Source organism: Bombus vosnesenskii, unplaced genomic scaffold (assembly GCF_011952255.1).
Source record: "Bombus vosnesenskii isolate JDL3184/JDL3185 unplaced genomic scaffold, Bvos_JDL3184-5_v1.1 scf7180000013293, whole genome shotgun sequence".
Taxonomy (NCBI): Eukaryota; Metazoa; Arthropoda; class Insecta; order Hymenoptera; family Apidae; genus Bombus; species Bombus vosnesenskii.
The window spans coordinates 519,199-535,570 of NW_022882944.1; the positions used below are offsets into that span (position 1 = coordinate 519,199).

At 41.8% G+C, this 16,372-nt stretch overlaps 1 protein-coding gene and 1 long non-coding RNA gene across 2 annotated transcripts in view; one reads left to right on the forward strand and one right to left on the reverse strand.

Annotated features, from left to right (window-relative positions):
* The first annotated feature begins 573 nt into the window (after positions 1-573).
* On the forward strand, positions 574-2,914 carry LOC117232826. Its single transcript, XR_004493191.1, has 3 exons — positions 574-604; positions 706-765; positions 2,803-2,914. It is a non-coding gene; the product is annotated as an uncharacterized LOC117232826 (long non-coding RNA).
* The window catches only part of LOC117232818 (insulin gene enhancer protein ISL-1), a 31,899-nt gene continuing 18,322 nt past the window's right edge, over positions 2,796-16,372 (reverse strand). The window contains exons 2-6 of the mRNA XM_033492504.1: positions 10,449-10,635; positions 7,876-8,180; positions 3,680-3,981; positions 3,329-3,535; positions 2,796-3,150 (exon numbers count right to left, since the gene is read on the reverse strand). Coding sequence (XP_033348395.1) covers positions 2,914-3,150; positions 3,329-3,535; positions 3,680-3,981; positions 7,876-8,180; positions 10,449-10,635 — 1,238 coding nt within the window. The 3' untranslated portion in view covers positions 2,796-2,913. The remainder of the gene's footprint in view (positions 3,151-3,328; positions 3,536-3,679; positions 3,982-7,875; positions 8,181-10,448; positions 10,636-16,372) is intronic.

The following is a 16,372-nucleotide window of genomic DNA, read 5'->3' on the forward strand; positions in this document are numbered from 1 at the left end:
TGTGAATTAATTGGAAGACAAATAAGTTAATTGGACAGTTTATTACGTGTGCGCCGGTATAGAAATATTATACAAATTCGAAGACGATTCGAATAGATTACGAAAATGTTAGGTCTACGGTGTTCTCCCTTTCAAAACATGTACATTACGAGAGGAGCGGTGATGGAACGATTCTATACAAACATCTAAACGAATCACCACTAAAACGAACCACTAATTAGCGACAACGAGGTTAGGGTCAGGAGGAAGGGGAGGGTTAGAGGCGATATTTACAATACAATTCAGTGCGTTTCCGTGTTCACATGAAGTTTCGCACACTTTGGTATTAATCGAATGTACATATGTACCTGCGTTTACAATATGATTTGTTACAACATAAATCAGGGGGTAATGCGCTATCGTCAATGTTACTTGCATTTTTTATGTTTTTTTTTTAATCCTTTATACATAACTCGGCTATTCGTGTAATCAATATTATGAATTAGCTGCGTCTGACGGTACATCATGATTCAAATTTATATGCAGTGGACACAACTATATTTACAGTGTGACAGTCGTTCACTTCTGTTTCACAACAATGCGGACGAAGGAACAGAGTTGGAAAGTACGATATAACCTGTTTTCTTATTTTGTAATAGATAATACAATAGATATTATTAAAAATAAACTTTGTCATATTTGGAAATTTTTAATTGTTGCAAATAGTGTCAACGACAAGTTGTACGAGTTGGAATAAAAATGGCTGATAATTAGTAAATCATATAGGTAAGTGTATAGATACATATTTCTTGCAACCGATAAAATACATTTTATTTGAATGAATGTTTGTCACCGATAGTCTTAGAAGTTCTTTCAAGTATGATTTAGGTAATTAAAAAGTTGTACACAATAAATAAGGTATTATGTAATAAATTTTAAAGTAACTTGCTTTTTTGGTATATCGATTTGGTTAGATCGATCGACAAATATTATTTTGTTTGTTACGTAAAATTCGTGATCGAGGAATTTGTAATGGTTCCTCCTAGTCTTTCTGTTGCAGAAATTAATGTTTAATAATTATTCCGTTGCTTAAAATAATTTATGTCGTAAAAAGTGTACCGCAATTCAAAAGAAGAAAGATTATATTACTAGAAGAAAGCTATCAAAGTAAACATTTTATCTATCAGTGTAAATTCTTCCACGTCAATTTTTACTTTTTATATACGGCGATTTACAAATTTGTCCAACTCTGTTGATGACACTGCTTCGTCCTTTTCTTTTCGTTTTCGTCTTTCTATCGTGATAAAAGCATTCTTTGGTCGTTCGAACTGGCTGAAATGACATTCGGAAAAAAAGCTATCGCAGACAATTGAATCATCATTCCTCAATGAAATTACTGTACTTGGGCGCAGAACAGAGTTTCAGATACACCTTTGACCACTTTTAATCGATTCATTCAATTCCAAAGCATTAATATCTTTCGATGTTAATGCGATACCTTGACCTAAGAAAATGTATTATACTTATTGCACCCCTTCACCCATGAACAATACACTGAAATTGCATAAAGAATAAACAAACGAATTAATCGCCTTTCCAATTTATTAAATAGTTAAATAATCCTATGTACCTAAACGATAATTAATAAATACACTTTTCATATTCATCATGAAATTCGTCGATCACAATTTTATCAATTCAATACAATTTCAGTGCATAAGGGTGAATTTCGTTCAAAGACATCGATACAATGGTAAAATCAACTCGACATACAATCAGTTTGATCGTCTTTTATTGCAATCTCCTTTCGCATGCTTTAGAAATGACAATAATCATGATAAAATTTCTCCTTAATTCGCAATTATTCGATTACTCATTGTCAGTTTCTCGAAGAAATCGATTTTTTACACGGGTGTATTTCATTCGAAAATATTGGCGCAGTATTTCACATACTTTGTTCGCCTGTTCCGTTAAATATCATTACCGTTCCGTAACAAACGAGCAATTATTCCAGTCGACAAATCCGCTCGTCGATATCGTTCATGAATCATTATACATATCCTACCTGAGATTTCTCGCGAACGAATGCGTTCATTACGTATCGAATTTTTCTCGTTCACGACACAAATGTCTAATTACGAAATATCGAGCACGAAACTACGATCGGATAAAATAATACATACTTACGTCAAATAATGATTAAGTTTATTTATTCGCTCTAAAAATTAATCAGAGTTCTTCGGATACGTATTTCTTTTTTTACAGATCGTACAGTAATTTTCGATTGTTTCTGTCGACACAACAATAGCAATTTAAATAACTGTTCTCTCGTTCCGCTGTTTTAAGCTCGTGTTTCTGCAAATCATATCGTTCCTGTAATTTGCTTGTTTCTATCGAAAACGACAATATCTCTTAACCCTTACGCGTGGAAATTCAAATTTGTCTTTTAATCGATCGACGGTAATTTCGAAAAACAATCGATAATAGTAATAATAATAATAATAATAGTAATACTAATCAAACGCAACATTTCTTTCGAATTCTTCTAATTCAAAACTTTCCACGCAACGTGACAGTCGCGTGATCGATCAATAATTTTAACGTTAGCCTTATCGAAGGATTCAGTTAATCTATGGCTAGGTTACCCTGGCACGTCGTTAAACCGAATTTTTACACCAATTCGTCTCACAAGGGATGATTTTCTCTCGATTAAACAACGTTTCACACGCGTTATTCTCCGATTATAAAATTAAGCGCGAAAGGGTCAGGTTTCCTTGCACAAAAAGCCGCAATTTAATAACGCAAATTTCGTTTCGTTTCCAGCCATCCGTAATCGTCCTATTTGTTCTCGCAGACTACGATTCTCTTCAAGCACTTATTGAAAGAAGACCACGAAGAAAGCGGACACTTTCGTTCTGGCCACACTGCACAACACTATGGACTTCCTGTATCGTGATGAAGAGAGTCACTGTCACTTTCGAGGTAAGTTACATAGCTATCCGTGCTATCAGGGTGTTGCCCCATGTCTGGGCCGCCGCTACTGGGATGGTGTGGGCCGGGGGGTGGCAAAGAACCACCACCCCCGCCGCCTCCGCCATCGTTCATCGGTCCACCAAGCATGCCTGGCGGTGGTAATTGTGGTGGTCCGCTGTGAAGATCGTAACCATGCATCTGAAATGAATTATATTAATCGCCTATGGATATATCGCATCGTGCAACACGTTACTGCACATGTTCGCTTCGATATAGGAATATGCCATTCGTTCCTAAACGCTATCGACGTTCGTAGACGATACCAGATCGATACCAGATACTTTTTCTTTATTTGAAATATGTCTACGATAATTACCTGCGACACCAGATGATGAAATGAAGGAGTATTAGGATCCAACCTCTCCAAATCGGTGTGTAAGGCGAAATCCGAAAGGGCTTTCCACGGTGGTTGATAAGCTTGAACTTCTAACGGTGTCATGCCTATAGAACTCTCGTGTCTTACGGGACTGCTAGCCACCATAGGAATTCCGTGCATCCCACCGAAGCCTAATTTACGGCCATCCTGAAATATAGAACACCTTCGTTCGTTAAATCGTGGCTTGAAGTACGACAACGAATAGAAACGATACATCGTGGATCGGCGCGCTTTAAACATTTGTCTTTATCGAAAGCGATAATAGCGAAATGGGAAAACTCGAATGCCAACCTTTTCCTGCATCTGTTGTTTCATGGCGATCGTCTTCTTCTTATCCTTGCACCGTTTGTTCTGGAACCATACCCTTATCACGCGTGGACTCAGCCCCGTCATCTCCACCAATTGTTCCTTCATCAACGCGTCCGGCCGCGGATTCGCGGCGTAGCAAGTTCTAAGTGTGTGTAGTTGCTTTTCGTTTAGAACAGTGCGAACTCTGGTTGGTTTGCCGTCAGAACCGCCGCCGCTTTTATGGCCGCCCGATCCTCGAGTACCACCCACGCCAGCTTTGTGCGACCCGCTTTCAGACCCGGAATCTACGAACAAATCAACGTCACGATTACTCACCTCGATTTTTCCGGCCTCTATTTTTCTACCGCAGTTTCGCTTAGTTTTTTCCTTCTCTCTCGCTTTCGTCACTGTACCAAGCACAATTTTCGAAATTTTTATCGTAATTTATATATATATATATACCTACTTTCGTATCGTTTAGATAAATACATTTTTCTATCGTAAGCGTGGTGGTCGTTACGAATAAATCGAATCGCGTTCACGTATCGTTGGTAGATCGAATCGAGGCGTAAAAAGTTTCTTCGATAGTCGAATAAAATACCAAGAGGCAGAAGCGCGATAACGAGAGAAATAATTCAAGAAGTGGAAGGAAAGGCCGAAACGAATGGCGATTCCGTTGTTTGCTTCCACTGGCTATTGCACGAACCGATTCGCCGGTTGTTTGGAAAAAAGCCAACTCTCGGGGAAGAGTAGCTCGACTAAATCAGGAGAATGCAGAGTAGAATGTCCAGCTGCGACTATCGTCCTAACCGGTCCTGCAAAACGTTCTTCGCCAGCTAATGGGAGATCCGGATAGTGGTACAGCATGGCGGATGGAGAACGCTGAGACGAATGCCTGTTGACTATCCGAGAGGCCAGAGACAATATTGTCGATGAGCAAACTTTGGCGACGATTCCGTGATCGGTACCAGGTCCGACAAGAAAGATCGGAAAGGTCTTCGGCAACGTTTTCGCAAGATCGACTGCGATCGAGAAAAGTTTCGAGCGTCGACGCTGTTTGGATTACGGCAGTTTACATGAAACTGTGCTTCGATTTGCAGAAAATTTTAAAAGAATCGTATGCGAATCGAGAGTGTCCGCTGCAGAACGATTTCGTCCAAATACTTTCGACATATCGAAAGAATTATCGGAAAGAAATGGAGATACCGATTCGTATAATCGACATTGTCTTTGTTGGAAGCTGTTAAAAAATAATTCACTGAGAACGAGGAAAAACCGAGCTCTCGCAACTCGTACACGCACAGCCCAAGATCTCGTTCTACCCTTAAACTAATGTTCTATGCAGTGAAAATTCATCAACACCCCATATCCGTGTACTACATGCTTTATCTCGTTCATTATCATCGGACGAGCAAATAGAAATTGTCCGATATTTATGTCGAACCTCTTCGCAAACCGACGAAGGATACTAAAAGGAAAAGGAGGAGCTTTAGATTTTTCAGGCTCAGCTCCCTTGTTAGTCTCATCGATCAGTAAACGACTCCTTCGCAGCGACTTCACCAGAAAGAAAAAGAAAAAGAAAGAAACAGAAGAAGAAGAAGAAGAAGAAGTAGAAGAAGAAGCACGAACCTTTCGGACACTTTTTAGCCGACCAAACAGCGAAACCCATATGTAAACGGCTGGACGAGGGACGAACGTTGAATTTCATTAACTCCCAATTAACGAGCAATAAGTAACTCGTGCCGCGATAAGGATCCAGTTTCCTTGGCGGTGTCCTTCGAAAGGATTTGGTAGCCGCACGAAAGCGAATTTCGAATGTTTGCGGACGGTAAGACGAAAAGGCAACCGAGCAAACGAAATCCTGCGTCTATTTTTGCGTCCTAACCAAATAAGCGGTCACAAAGGCAGAACCGCGTTTCCGAAAGAATGAGTGAGAGAGAGAGAGAGAGAGAGAGAGAGAAGTCGAAATGATTGGAGAGTAGTAGGTACTCGTGGACGAGAAAACGCTGGAAGAAATCGGCGGCAAGAATGAAACTGATTATAATTAACGACCACTTTGCGGCATTTATTATAGTTTGCTAATCGCGAACGGTTCAAAGGGTAATGGCGGTGTTCACGGCGTTGCTTGTTTAATGCGAGAATTTACTGTCCGAATATGCCACGAAGAAGGAGAAATTTCTTGCTCGCGTCGAAAAGAAGATTGGTCGGTTCTTGGCTAATTCTTAACTCGTCAGAAATATATAATAGATAACCAGAATATTTTACGTTATACTTTGTAGAAAACGTTTATGTTTGTTAATTAATTCGAAGCTTCGATCATCGATGAAAGGATAAAACCCAACTGAGAAAAATAGTAATCCGCGTTTCTTTCGAAGGCGTAAAATCGTAACGATAAACGAGCAACGTAATCCAACGGCGGTGTACGTGAATTCGTAGATGGTCCGTCCATTAAAACTAAGGAAAAAGGAAGCGCGACTCCCGGACGGAGGTTGGGGAAAAAAAGTTGAATAAACGTCCATAAATAAAAAGAAGAAATGAAGGAGATCGTGCGTAGTTATGTGCCACGGTAGTTGGCAGAGAGGTGCTACATTTGACACCTCGGTTCCCCTGTAAAGAGTTGTCAAACCACTGCCGTCGCCGGTGCGTGGCCCGTGGGCTTCGTGCATCGGGAAAAGACGGTTTAGGCGCAACCATTTCCATAAGGAAGCCAAGTGACAAACATCATGGAAAATACGCGGCTCGCGCCGCTCCTCCATGAAATTGTTTACGCGAGAATTAGAAGTGAACGTTTCAGCTACGCCCTGTGTCCCGTACTACGCAATTTTCAATTATCACCGATTAACCAGCTTCGTACCACGTCGTTAGAATCCTCGTCCAAATATAATTTATCGTCGCTACGTGTAAATAATGAATTAGTAATAGTAGACGCGGCCATGTATAAATAATAAGCCATCGCCACTTCTGACGTTTCTCTATGTGACTGTCGCAAATCTTCGGATTTTTCTCCATGAATTTCTTCACGAATTTGCTAACCGTTTAGAAACGACATCGAAAGGAGAACGATCTGTTAGATTCGGAGATACAACCCTTTTTCCAAACATCCGCTAGCCGTAACTAACAGTTTTGACAATTTTCACGCCGTCAGATACCTTCATCCAGCCTATCCGTCTATCGCTAAATCGGCTAGTCGCCTTTAGATTCTGTTAGATCTCGTTAAACTATATTTGTGAATTCGTGGACGTTGCACGAAATAAACAGCGTCGATATAATTAAGTTACTATCTGCTCGCGAGCCTTATTAGATATTTTAATCCAACCGATCTCCAGACAGTGTGTGCTCGTATATTAGGACTAGCTGGAGGAACGCTAATCCTGTGTAATCCGGCCGCGTAGGAGGGAAGTGGTCAAGCCTTTCGGGTCTTAAAGGCTTCAATTATCAACACCTAATTATGACCGGTGATCCTAATACAACAGCGTTGCAACGGAAGGGCCCTTTGAGCTTCCCCTCGAGCCAAGTCCCTTTTGCAAATTTGCTCTTTGTGCCCTGGTAGCCCGTGTCCAGACAATGTAATCCGCAAATAGGTTACGCTCATTTGTCGACGCGATAAAAGTCACGGTAACGTTATCCCGTCAAATTGTCGTTTGCCGAACTTTGTCATCGGGTTAATCTTTTAGGTTGCTAATAATGGTAATACGAATGTGTTTAATGTTATCGTTTATAATTAGTATTAACACTTTGCTGTCCGCATAAATTTACTCCCAAAGTTAACCAGTCACTGGCCCTTTTTTTTTTTTTTTTGCTAAAAATTTCATCTTTCTAAAGTTTACGCGAAGGGTCGGTTTGCCGCGTGACATCAACGTGGTGTTACGAAATATCAAGACATCGATATTTGGCCTGCACTCGACAACGCGTTGGTGGCCATCGCAAGCTCGAAAGCGTTAACATCAGTGAAATTGTAGTTTACAGATTCCCAATCTTTCGCTCTTGTTACAAAGTTAGTAGCATCTTTAACATCGTAGGATGATTATTCGCACAATCACACGAATTATTATTAATAATTTCGAAGATTACAGTACCGATTCCTCCTAATCGCGATCAAGTATCGCTCGTTGTTCGTGCTTGGTGCGAAAATAATTTCATCGTACGTGCATTCCTGTCGCGTAGATCGAAAACGACGAAAGAGGCAGAAGTTTCTTTACCTGATATCGAGCCATCGTTCGGGTGCAAATGATGATTATTATTCATAAGGGACGCGTTGTTGTTGTTCTCGCTTCCAGGAACACCACCAGGCCCCGAGCAGAGTTTCCCACCCTCGAGAACGTCGTGATCGTGTCGACAAAAGAGGCCATCCTGTCTCAAGGCAAATTCATCGCCAGGAACTAGCTGCCTCATGCAGGCTGAACATCGGAAGCACTTTATATGATAAATTTTGCTTCTTGCCCTCATTACGTAGTCGTCTTTGCTGAAGCACTCGCTGCACTTGTCGCATTTTGTTCCGAACAATCTGAAACGAATTCTCTGTGTTAACGATTCTTTCGCAATTTCATTTCCGATCGCGTTTCTCTCGTAGTTTCTCGGTATAGGCTTTGATATTAGCTACACGTCTGGCTAAAATATTACCGAAAACATGTACAAAATCGATAACGAATTAACGACAGCTGTGGAAAGCCCGCGACGTGTCAGTTGTAGGAGAAAGTAAGTTGCTCTAGGTAATTATTTTTCTTTCGGCTGTTAGGTGTTAGTAACGAGGATCAGTAATAAGGAACACGTTACGATAGAGCGAATAATTATCGGTATGAAAGTAACGGAAAAACAGGTATACAAATTGGTGTTAAGAGATGGAGGATTTTAAAAACCGGATTAAACCTGATGCAACAATAGATCGCAGGATTTATCCTAACTCGCGCCAAACATCTGAAATCCCACTAATTCCGCTAAATATAAAAATTGAAATTATCACCTTTTTTTTTTTTAGGTAAATTTACCGGTAAATTTATTTATTGTCTCCATTTGCATCGACTTCTACGTATAATTCCGCGAAATTTTACTCGGCTGCCGGATCGAGCAGTTAATTATCGGTTTTCAAGCTAATTGTGCTTGCCTGCAGCACTTCGTTCGGAGAAACCGAACGAACTAAATTGCATTCATTAGCGGTGCTTTCTAAATTGTCGAATTTTATTAATAAAAAGTTTCATGCGATAGATAATTCCATCCTGATGCTACGTGGTTGGTTAATTATCAGTTGTTCCAGTAATTATATCAGCAAGTTTCGTTCATAATTTACTCGTCATTGATAATATCACAGCGGTGATTTTTGCGTAGAACGTAAAATCGTAGAAAATCGTTTTAGCGAAAAATTAATTGCGATTATTTCGTGAAAGATCGATAACGCGAACGCGTGCTCCGTCGATACTGTGTTACAACGTGGTTGTAACATCGAAACAGATTGAATCACGGCAAAACTTTTTTAACGTGTAATTTTAAGCTGTGTTACTTTCCATCCGTCGACAACCAAATTTACTCAAGGACGTGTGCGTCGAAGAACACCCAGAAGGAAACGTTTTACCCCACGGTTGTTTCGACTTTTCGTACGAGGCGACAGAAACAACAAACAGGCGTCATCGGTGTCGCTCAGCCCTGGCAAATCCGCGTCGACCGGATATGCCAGTCTTCTTCTTCGTTTCGGACGCTTTTCGACGTTCGATGGATCAATGCAAATAAACCGCCTGTCCCCGTGCCAGAAAAATATTTGCTACATGTTCGCGTCTTCGCGGGGGGAATTCGTGTCGATCGATGCTGCGAGTTTTAAAAACTTCTGTCTTTCTTCTCGCCATTCGTTTCGAATTGCATTGAAAACGGCATATCGTTTCATCCGATTTCCAGCATCGATTCGAACGCGCTCTCGCTTCGAGTTACATCCCTCGCTCGCGCCTTCTTCCACTTTCCCGAGTTTCGAAACTTCGATACGTTTTAACTTTCCGCTGTAATAAATAAATCAAAGAGTTGCAAAAGTATCGTTCGGCGAAACGAACTTTAAAAACAAAAATAGGGTGAACCGAGATTCGAACGATCGGCAAGCGTCACGCGACGAGTGGAATAAGGACACATTTAGCTACTGTACGCTCTTACGTTGAAATCAGAAATTTCATTGTATACATTTTTAGCGTAACTTGGAATCGAGAGTTTCGTGGTGAAACGAAATACTACGTTGAATCGCGTAAATTCGAGGCAACCACGTGTGAACCACGCTTTTTGTTGCGGATGCATTTCCTCGCGTGCAGACCGTAGTTTCTACTTCGTGTATGTTAGATAAAAATACTCCGGAGAAAAACGTCTTGTCAGTTCTTATTTTCCTCTTTTCTTTCTTTTTTTTTCTTCTTCTTCTTTTCGCTCGTCCTGTTGCATCGTTTTTTTTTTCTATTTTTATTTCTCCCCGATCTCGGTGTTGGCGAACGCGCATCGGAAAGAGCGAATGGCCACGAGCGAGTGCAGTGCGAGAGAATGCCATCGGTTTCCAAGTTCCTCTATCTCATTTTAGTCGAAAATAACGCACTCTTAATCGTGCAAATTTTGTTCGACTGTCCAGTTATGCGAAATTCTCCGAACAACTTAGAGTTACAAAAAGAAATAATACCGGCGGTTAGAAGGTTTATCGTATGGAAAAAAGCAGGTAATATTTGTCGATGATTACGGAAAGACGAGCGGAAAATGAAAAGAAGGAAATCGGCGTGTCAAAGATATAACCAACGATGTAATCGAGGCAACGTCTTACCTGACATAATCGCGTTTACAATAAGTTTTCCCATCTCGTACGAAGCAAGTGCAGTGCTCGTCCAAAAATTGCTGACACTCCGCGCATTTTAAACAGGCGGCGTGCCATTCCAGATTTGGTGCAACTCGCAGGATCCATTGGTCGTGAATTCGACCGCCGCATCCCACGCAATGCGAACTTGTGCTCTCTGCAAAACAAATTACTTCCGTTACAAACACATAGCTTCCCTGCAGTGTGCAATTAGGCAACTATCAGGCGTGTATCGAAAGACGCACGACAGCGTACGACTAAAATTTCATAATTGACAAAACGATATTCCAAACGGTTGATTAATTTTTACAAATACTCGAGAGAACAAGTACGGGATGAATCCTCTTGCGCGTTTAAATGGAATTATTCTCGCCAAATAATTTAACGGTAATTAAATATTTACTCAACAGCGTATATAATTACGTAACGTTGTAAAATACTGAGAACGGTCTCGTTTAACGTGGAATTAATTTTGCAGTGAAATTTCTCTCCGCTTGACCTTATTCCCATTTTCGATCATCGAATTAGATTTCATCGAATAAGGTACGTAGGATCCTTTAGCCGAAGCTTCAAACGCACGAGCACTGACAGTCGCATCGTATTCGTCCAAGTTGTACGTTCGCTTCTTTGCGAAATATTAAATGTAATGGTAAAAGAATACGATCGATCTCGGGTAACAGCAATCGCGTTGTCCATCAATTATATCGATTATACGTCGATTGAACGCATAATTAATGCTCGTTTCGTTTGTTCGCCAACTCGATAATAACAGGCTGTCTATCGGGTATGTAAGCATCAGCGACAAGATCGTTGCTAATAACGACATCAAGTCGTCAAAACACGAAGAAATTTCGAGTAGTCAATCACAGGATAATCGGATCACACTGTCGATTAAGCGTAACAGCTAGCGTTTATTCTTTCCGAGACTTATTAGCCACGTCTTGCTTACGAAGGAACAGAATTTCAGCGCGATTCGTACATTCTCCTTTATTTCGCGAGAAAATGGTATAGAATCCTATGGGAAAATTATCGCGATTAAAATAGGTTTCTCAAGGTGTCGAATCATCGGAGATTATTATCGATGCTACTTCCAGTTGCGAAGCGTGTTTCTGTTTGAGTAGAAAAGCGTGCTTGGCATTGAATCGTTCGTATTGCGTATTTACAAGCACAGCCCACGCGAATACGTTGAAATCTTGTCAATCGTAGAGATATAGAAACGATTCCGTAAACTAACTAGCATCGTTGAATAGACGCGCCTTCGAACGAAGCGTCCACGGACAACTGGCTTCCTCCGCTTTCGTTGCATTGTCGCGGCACAGAAAACACGTAGGCTGGCGTCGCGTCGTTTCAGCTGCCAATGCAGACACTTGTGCGGCGAAAATTACAGTCATCATCTTTTGTTTCGGCGAGTGAGACGCGCGCAAAAAGCGGGCAAGTCGAGATTTCACCGAAAGGCTATTGATAAGTTTTAACGCGCAGACGGGAACAAAAGAATACGGAGAGAAGCCCATTGTTTGCCAGAGATCTGATTTACCCTCGCGAGTCGCTTGTACAACGGGTGGCACGATAAAAATAAATCCTTCGTGGGAAGGAGACTCGAGATCGTTAAACGTCGTTCATATCGTTTCTTTCGTTCTGAGATTATTGAAATCGTTCATACGTAATTGACATCGAAAATACGTCCTTCGTTAACTTTCTATTCCTGACGAAATTTTTACATCCACTTCTTCCTCGCCTACGAATATTCAGCAAAACGCGTCCTTCTACCTCGATACATTCGAACATCGTAAAAGCTCTCTCTCTCTTTGTCTTTGTATAGATTTGGCTATGCGATTCGAACGAATCGAGTCGGATCGAAAAAGGATGCCAGTGACGATGATGGACAAGGAGGGAGGACGAAAAGGGGAAAAGGATGGGAAAGAACGGGCCGGGCGTAAGTAGACGCGGTGCAACGGTGGCTGGTCCACTGGTGGCGCGCATCTATCTGAAGTTTGTGGCTATATGCCGGGGTGCGTTTGCGCGCTAGGAACGCGAACCGCGAAAGAAATCCTGGCAAGGGTGGGAATCACCGTAGAGGGGAATGGTGAACACAGAAGGACGAACAGGGGACGAAGCTGGGCGGTGCACTTTCAGCTCGGTAGCTCGAAACTCCGCCCAGATCTCCGTGGCTGAAACCATCGAGTCGGCGCGCAGCTTCTTTCCTTTCGACCGCGAAGCCTAACCTAAACGCGAAACGCGTTTCTTACTCTCATTGTGTTGCGTCGCGTCGCGTCGCGTCGCGTCGCGTCTCTTGCACTCAACGCGAGAGACGAGACGCGCGATTATCGTGGAATCCAACTTCGATAATAAATTTCGATGCATCATTCCGCGTCAACGCTTTCCGCTCGCCCCGAAATCAGACGCCTGTCGCGATATTCTTCTTGCACGCGACGCACCACGCCGCGCTTTTTATTCGCTTATCTGTTTCTGCGTTCTTGGGACGCTCGCGTCTCATTTATTACGTTTCGATTAACGAACGACTTTCAATTTTCTCGCACACCGATTTTCTATTTTCTGATTTCTTATGGTTGCACGGTTCGCCAAACCGGGGGTGGTTTTTCTGTGAGCAAGTAATTCTTCGATATACAGTATGTAGTAATTGGACGATTCGATCGTAACGATGATCGTGATATCGTAATGAACGTATTTTGCGACGAGCTTTCACGATCGACGCTCGATATTTTATTCTGGAAATTGTTAAATCGTCGGAGGATTGCGAACGACAATGTTGTACGTTACGTGCGACGCGTAACACGACGGGGAAAAGGACAAGGAAAAGAAATTATTACTTTGTCGTAGATAGAGGAAACAAGGCTATTCGATCGACTAAAAATAACGGTATACACAAATTACAGTTACAGTCAAGTAAGAAATATCGAGCCAAGAGTTGCCAAACTATTAACGCGTCTGCGATACTGTACGACAGTCGTAACTGTCTGTATCACGGATCTTATAACGTCGACTAAATACATCTACAATGGCAATGGAGAAGAATTAACGATTAATTAACGTAATACTAAATCCGTTTATATTCGTTCGTAAAAACAAAACGTTTGCATTTGACACACGATCTAGAAACTTTTGCACGGTACTGTGCACGATGATACACTGTTCTATATTTTATCTTGCAGTACGATGTCTGAATTATGCTACAACATTTCAAAGAACTGTCAAAGGAGCCGTAAATATTACGAATGACTACGAATATTATGTAGAAGCGCATTTACGAGGAGTACGACTGAATAATAATCGTCGCGATAAATTAACCGCTAATTAATTCGTGCTTAGCTTACAGACGAACGTGAAAAATTATCACGCGCATAGACGATGATATACGTAGAATTTATTAGATACAATTACGGTTGTTTTTCGTATCGATTTTAAAATGCAATCGTACGTATAATCGATATATACGGGCTTGGAAAAAAGACTTAGTCCAGAAGGTTACTTGTATCGTGGCGATTATGAAATCTCTTCTTGAAACTTGGTACGACGGACTCGACAACTAGGATGCACGATATCGCCTTTCAATCGAAGAATAATAATATTCCAGTGTTCTAGAATATTATCAGATTCCTATACCGTTTCGTTCTCCGTATTCTATCCATTGTAGTTGTCCGATACGGTACGACTAGATGCAGCATAGACGATAGTACAGCGTACGTAGGATACAGAAATTTATTTATATTAGAAGATATCCGCAAACGTACAAGCGTAGGTATAGGTTGTTCCTGTTTCGTCGTTGTAAGTCAAATAACATTATTTTTATGAAAGAAGCGACAGCGTTGACAGCAAGTTTATACGAATCTCCTCGCTATTGTCAATACCGTGCCACATGAACTTAACCGTAGGCTGTAATTTACCTTATCGTTTGATAAGTGCAACTACAATGTGCTATCTATCATGCACCGGTGTACACGATAAAAAGCGTACTCGCGGTCTACGATATGACCTCTTTCTCCCAATAGCAGGTTGAAATAGTGACTGAAACCTATCGAATTGATAAACAGAGCCCTTAATGCTCGTACAAAGCTTCGGCAAACGCCGTTTCTTCTTTCTCCAAGTACTTTCTACGACTAGACGCTTATAACGTGACTTTACGCGTGTAACAGTTTGTTGGCGCGCGTGTGGCGGAAATGTAATAGAAACTGTAATAGAAAAGCGTAAATAGGTGCGATTCTCGATATAGATGTAGCTATCGTTTGCGAACTTACGCCCGAAATGCTGTTTAAGCGGAGTCGCTTCGACGCTTTCCGCGCGTATCTCTGTATTTGAATATAAAGTAAAAAGAAAAAAACAGAGTATAAAAGCAGAGCGATAGAAATACGTTTCTTTATCTATATATACGTATATACCGAAGCCGAAACTTGTTGCGAAAATCTGTTTCTGTCGGTTGTAACTTCGAGTCGTTCGATATTTCCCGTTTCTATAAAAAGAAGCGAAAGGTCAGAAATCCCATCGAACTTCCTTGTTCAATAAAACAACGTATCCGAACCGTGGTTTTGAAGAGGTGGTTGTGGTTTTGGGAGGAAAAGGAAGAAGACGGAGCGGAGCAACAACGATCGTCGTTAAAATCGTGTATACGATTAGAAAGAGGGAGAAAAAATATGGCGAACGATGGCGATACCGCGAGTTTTACGACGAGAACGAGGCGTCTTACTTGGCTTCCGACTTCACGAAATTTTACTCGGAAACCGGTAAAAACACGGAGCCCCTGCGAACGTTTCCCAACCGGTTGGAAAATAAGAAGAACATCCGTACCGTACACGATAGCGCGGATAAACTTACAGATGAGCTTTCTCTCTTTTTGCTCTATCCACGCGCGTACAGCCAGATGTAAATGCGCGCGGTAAAGGGTTGAGATTTACGGCCACCCTGAAACGTTTCGACCGTGTGCGTGGATAAGGATTTAAGAGAGAGAAAAGGAGCGATCCGGCCGTGAAAATATATACGTAAATATACGGTACTACGCGAAACTCTTACGCCAGCTATGTCATTCCCGTTATTACGCCAACTAAATATGTACATATATTTTTTTAAGCAACGTTCAGCGCGTTCTGTTAATTGGACAGGAATCTTTCAGACGTTACTTTCGTCCTACGTTCTACGTTGATTCGAAGATTTATCGCGCGTCTCTCGAACACGTCTTGCAATCTATTCCCATCAATTTTTAATTAACTTTAATCTCGGCACATGCCGAAATTCGAGCGAACGTATCTGGCAACAAATCGAAAAGGCGCATTAAGCCTCGTTAAGTTGGGAAAATCGAACGCAACAGCGCCACGCGAAACGTATAATTATCTTTGTGGTTCGCGAGTCACGATAATCGCACCAAGTACAAAGTAATTTGACAAACGAGCTGACTTCCAGACTCGGAAAAAATCGATCATTTCTACCGGATCTTGGCTTTACAACGGCGTATACACGCATGAGACTCGCGACCACCATGAAGATCCCGAGGAGGCTGCGGATAAGGTCAGGACGCGGAGTCTGGAACAAGCAGGGGCGCGGGGAAGCGGGAAGAGGACAGGAGTCGCGGAGGTAGAGGCAAGGGCAAGTTCGGTCAGGATCAAAGAGATTCGAAAGAGAAGAGAGTGTCGGCGGCGTCCCATTAGCTCCCAGAGACGACAAGCAGCTCGTATCTTCGAGAACTGGCCGTGCACCGATACACCGATGCACCGAACGCTGCAGCGACGTGTTTCTCTCTCTCTCTCTTTCTCTTTCTCTCTCCTTCTCTTCTGTCTCTTATAAATATGTTCGAATTTACGATGCTTCTTGCGATGACGAATTTACTATAATGTCTGCTATTTACTCGTTACGTTAATGTTCCACGCGAGTGACGGATGCGGCGAATT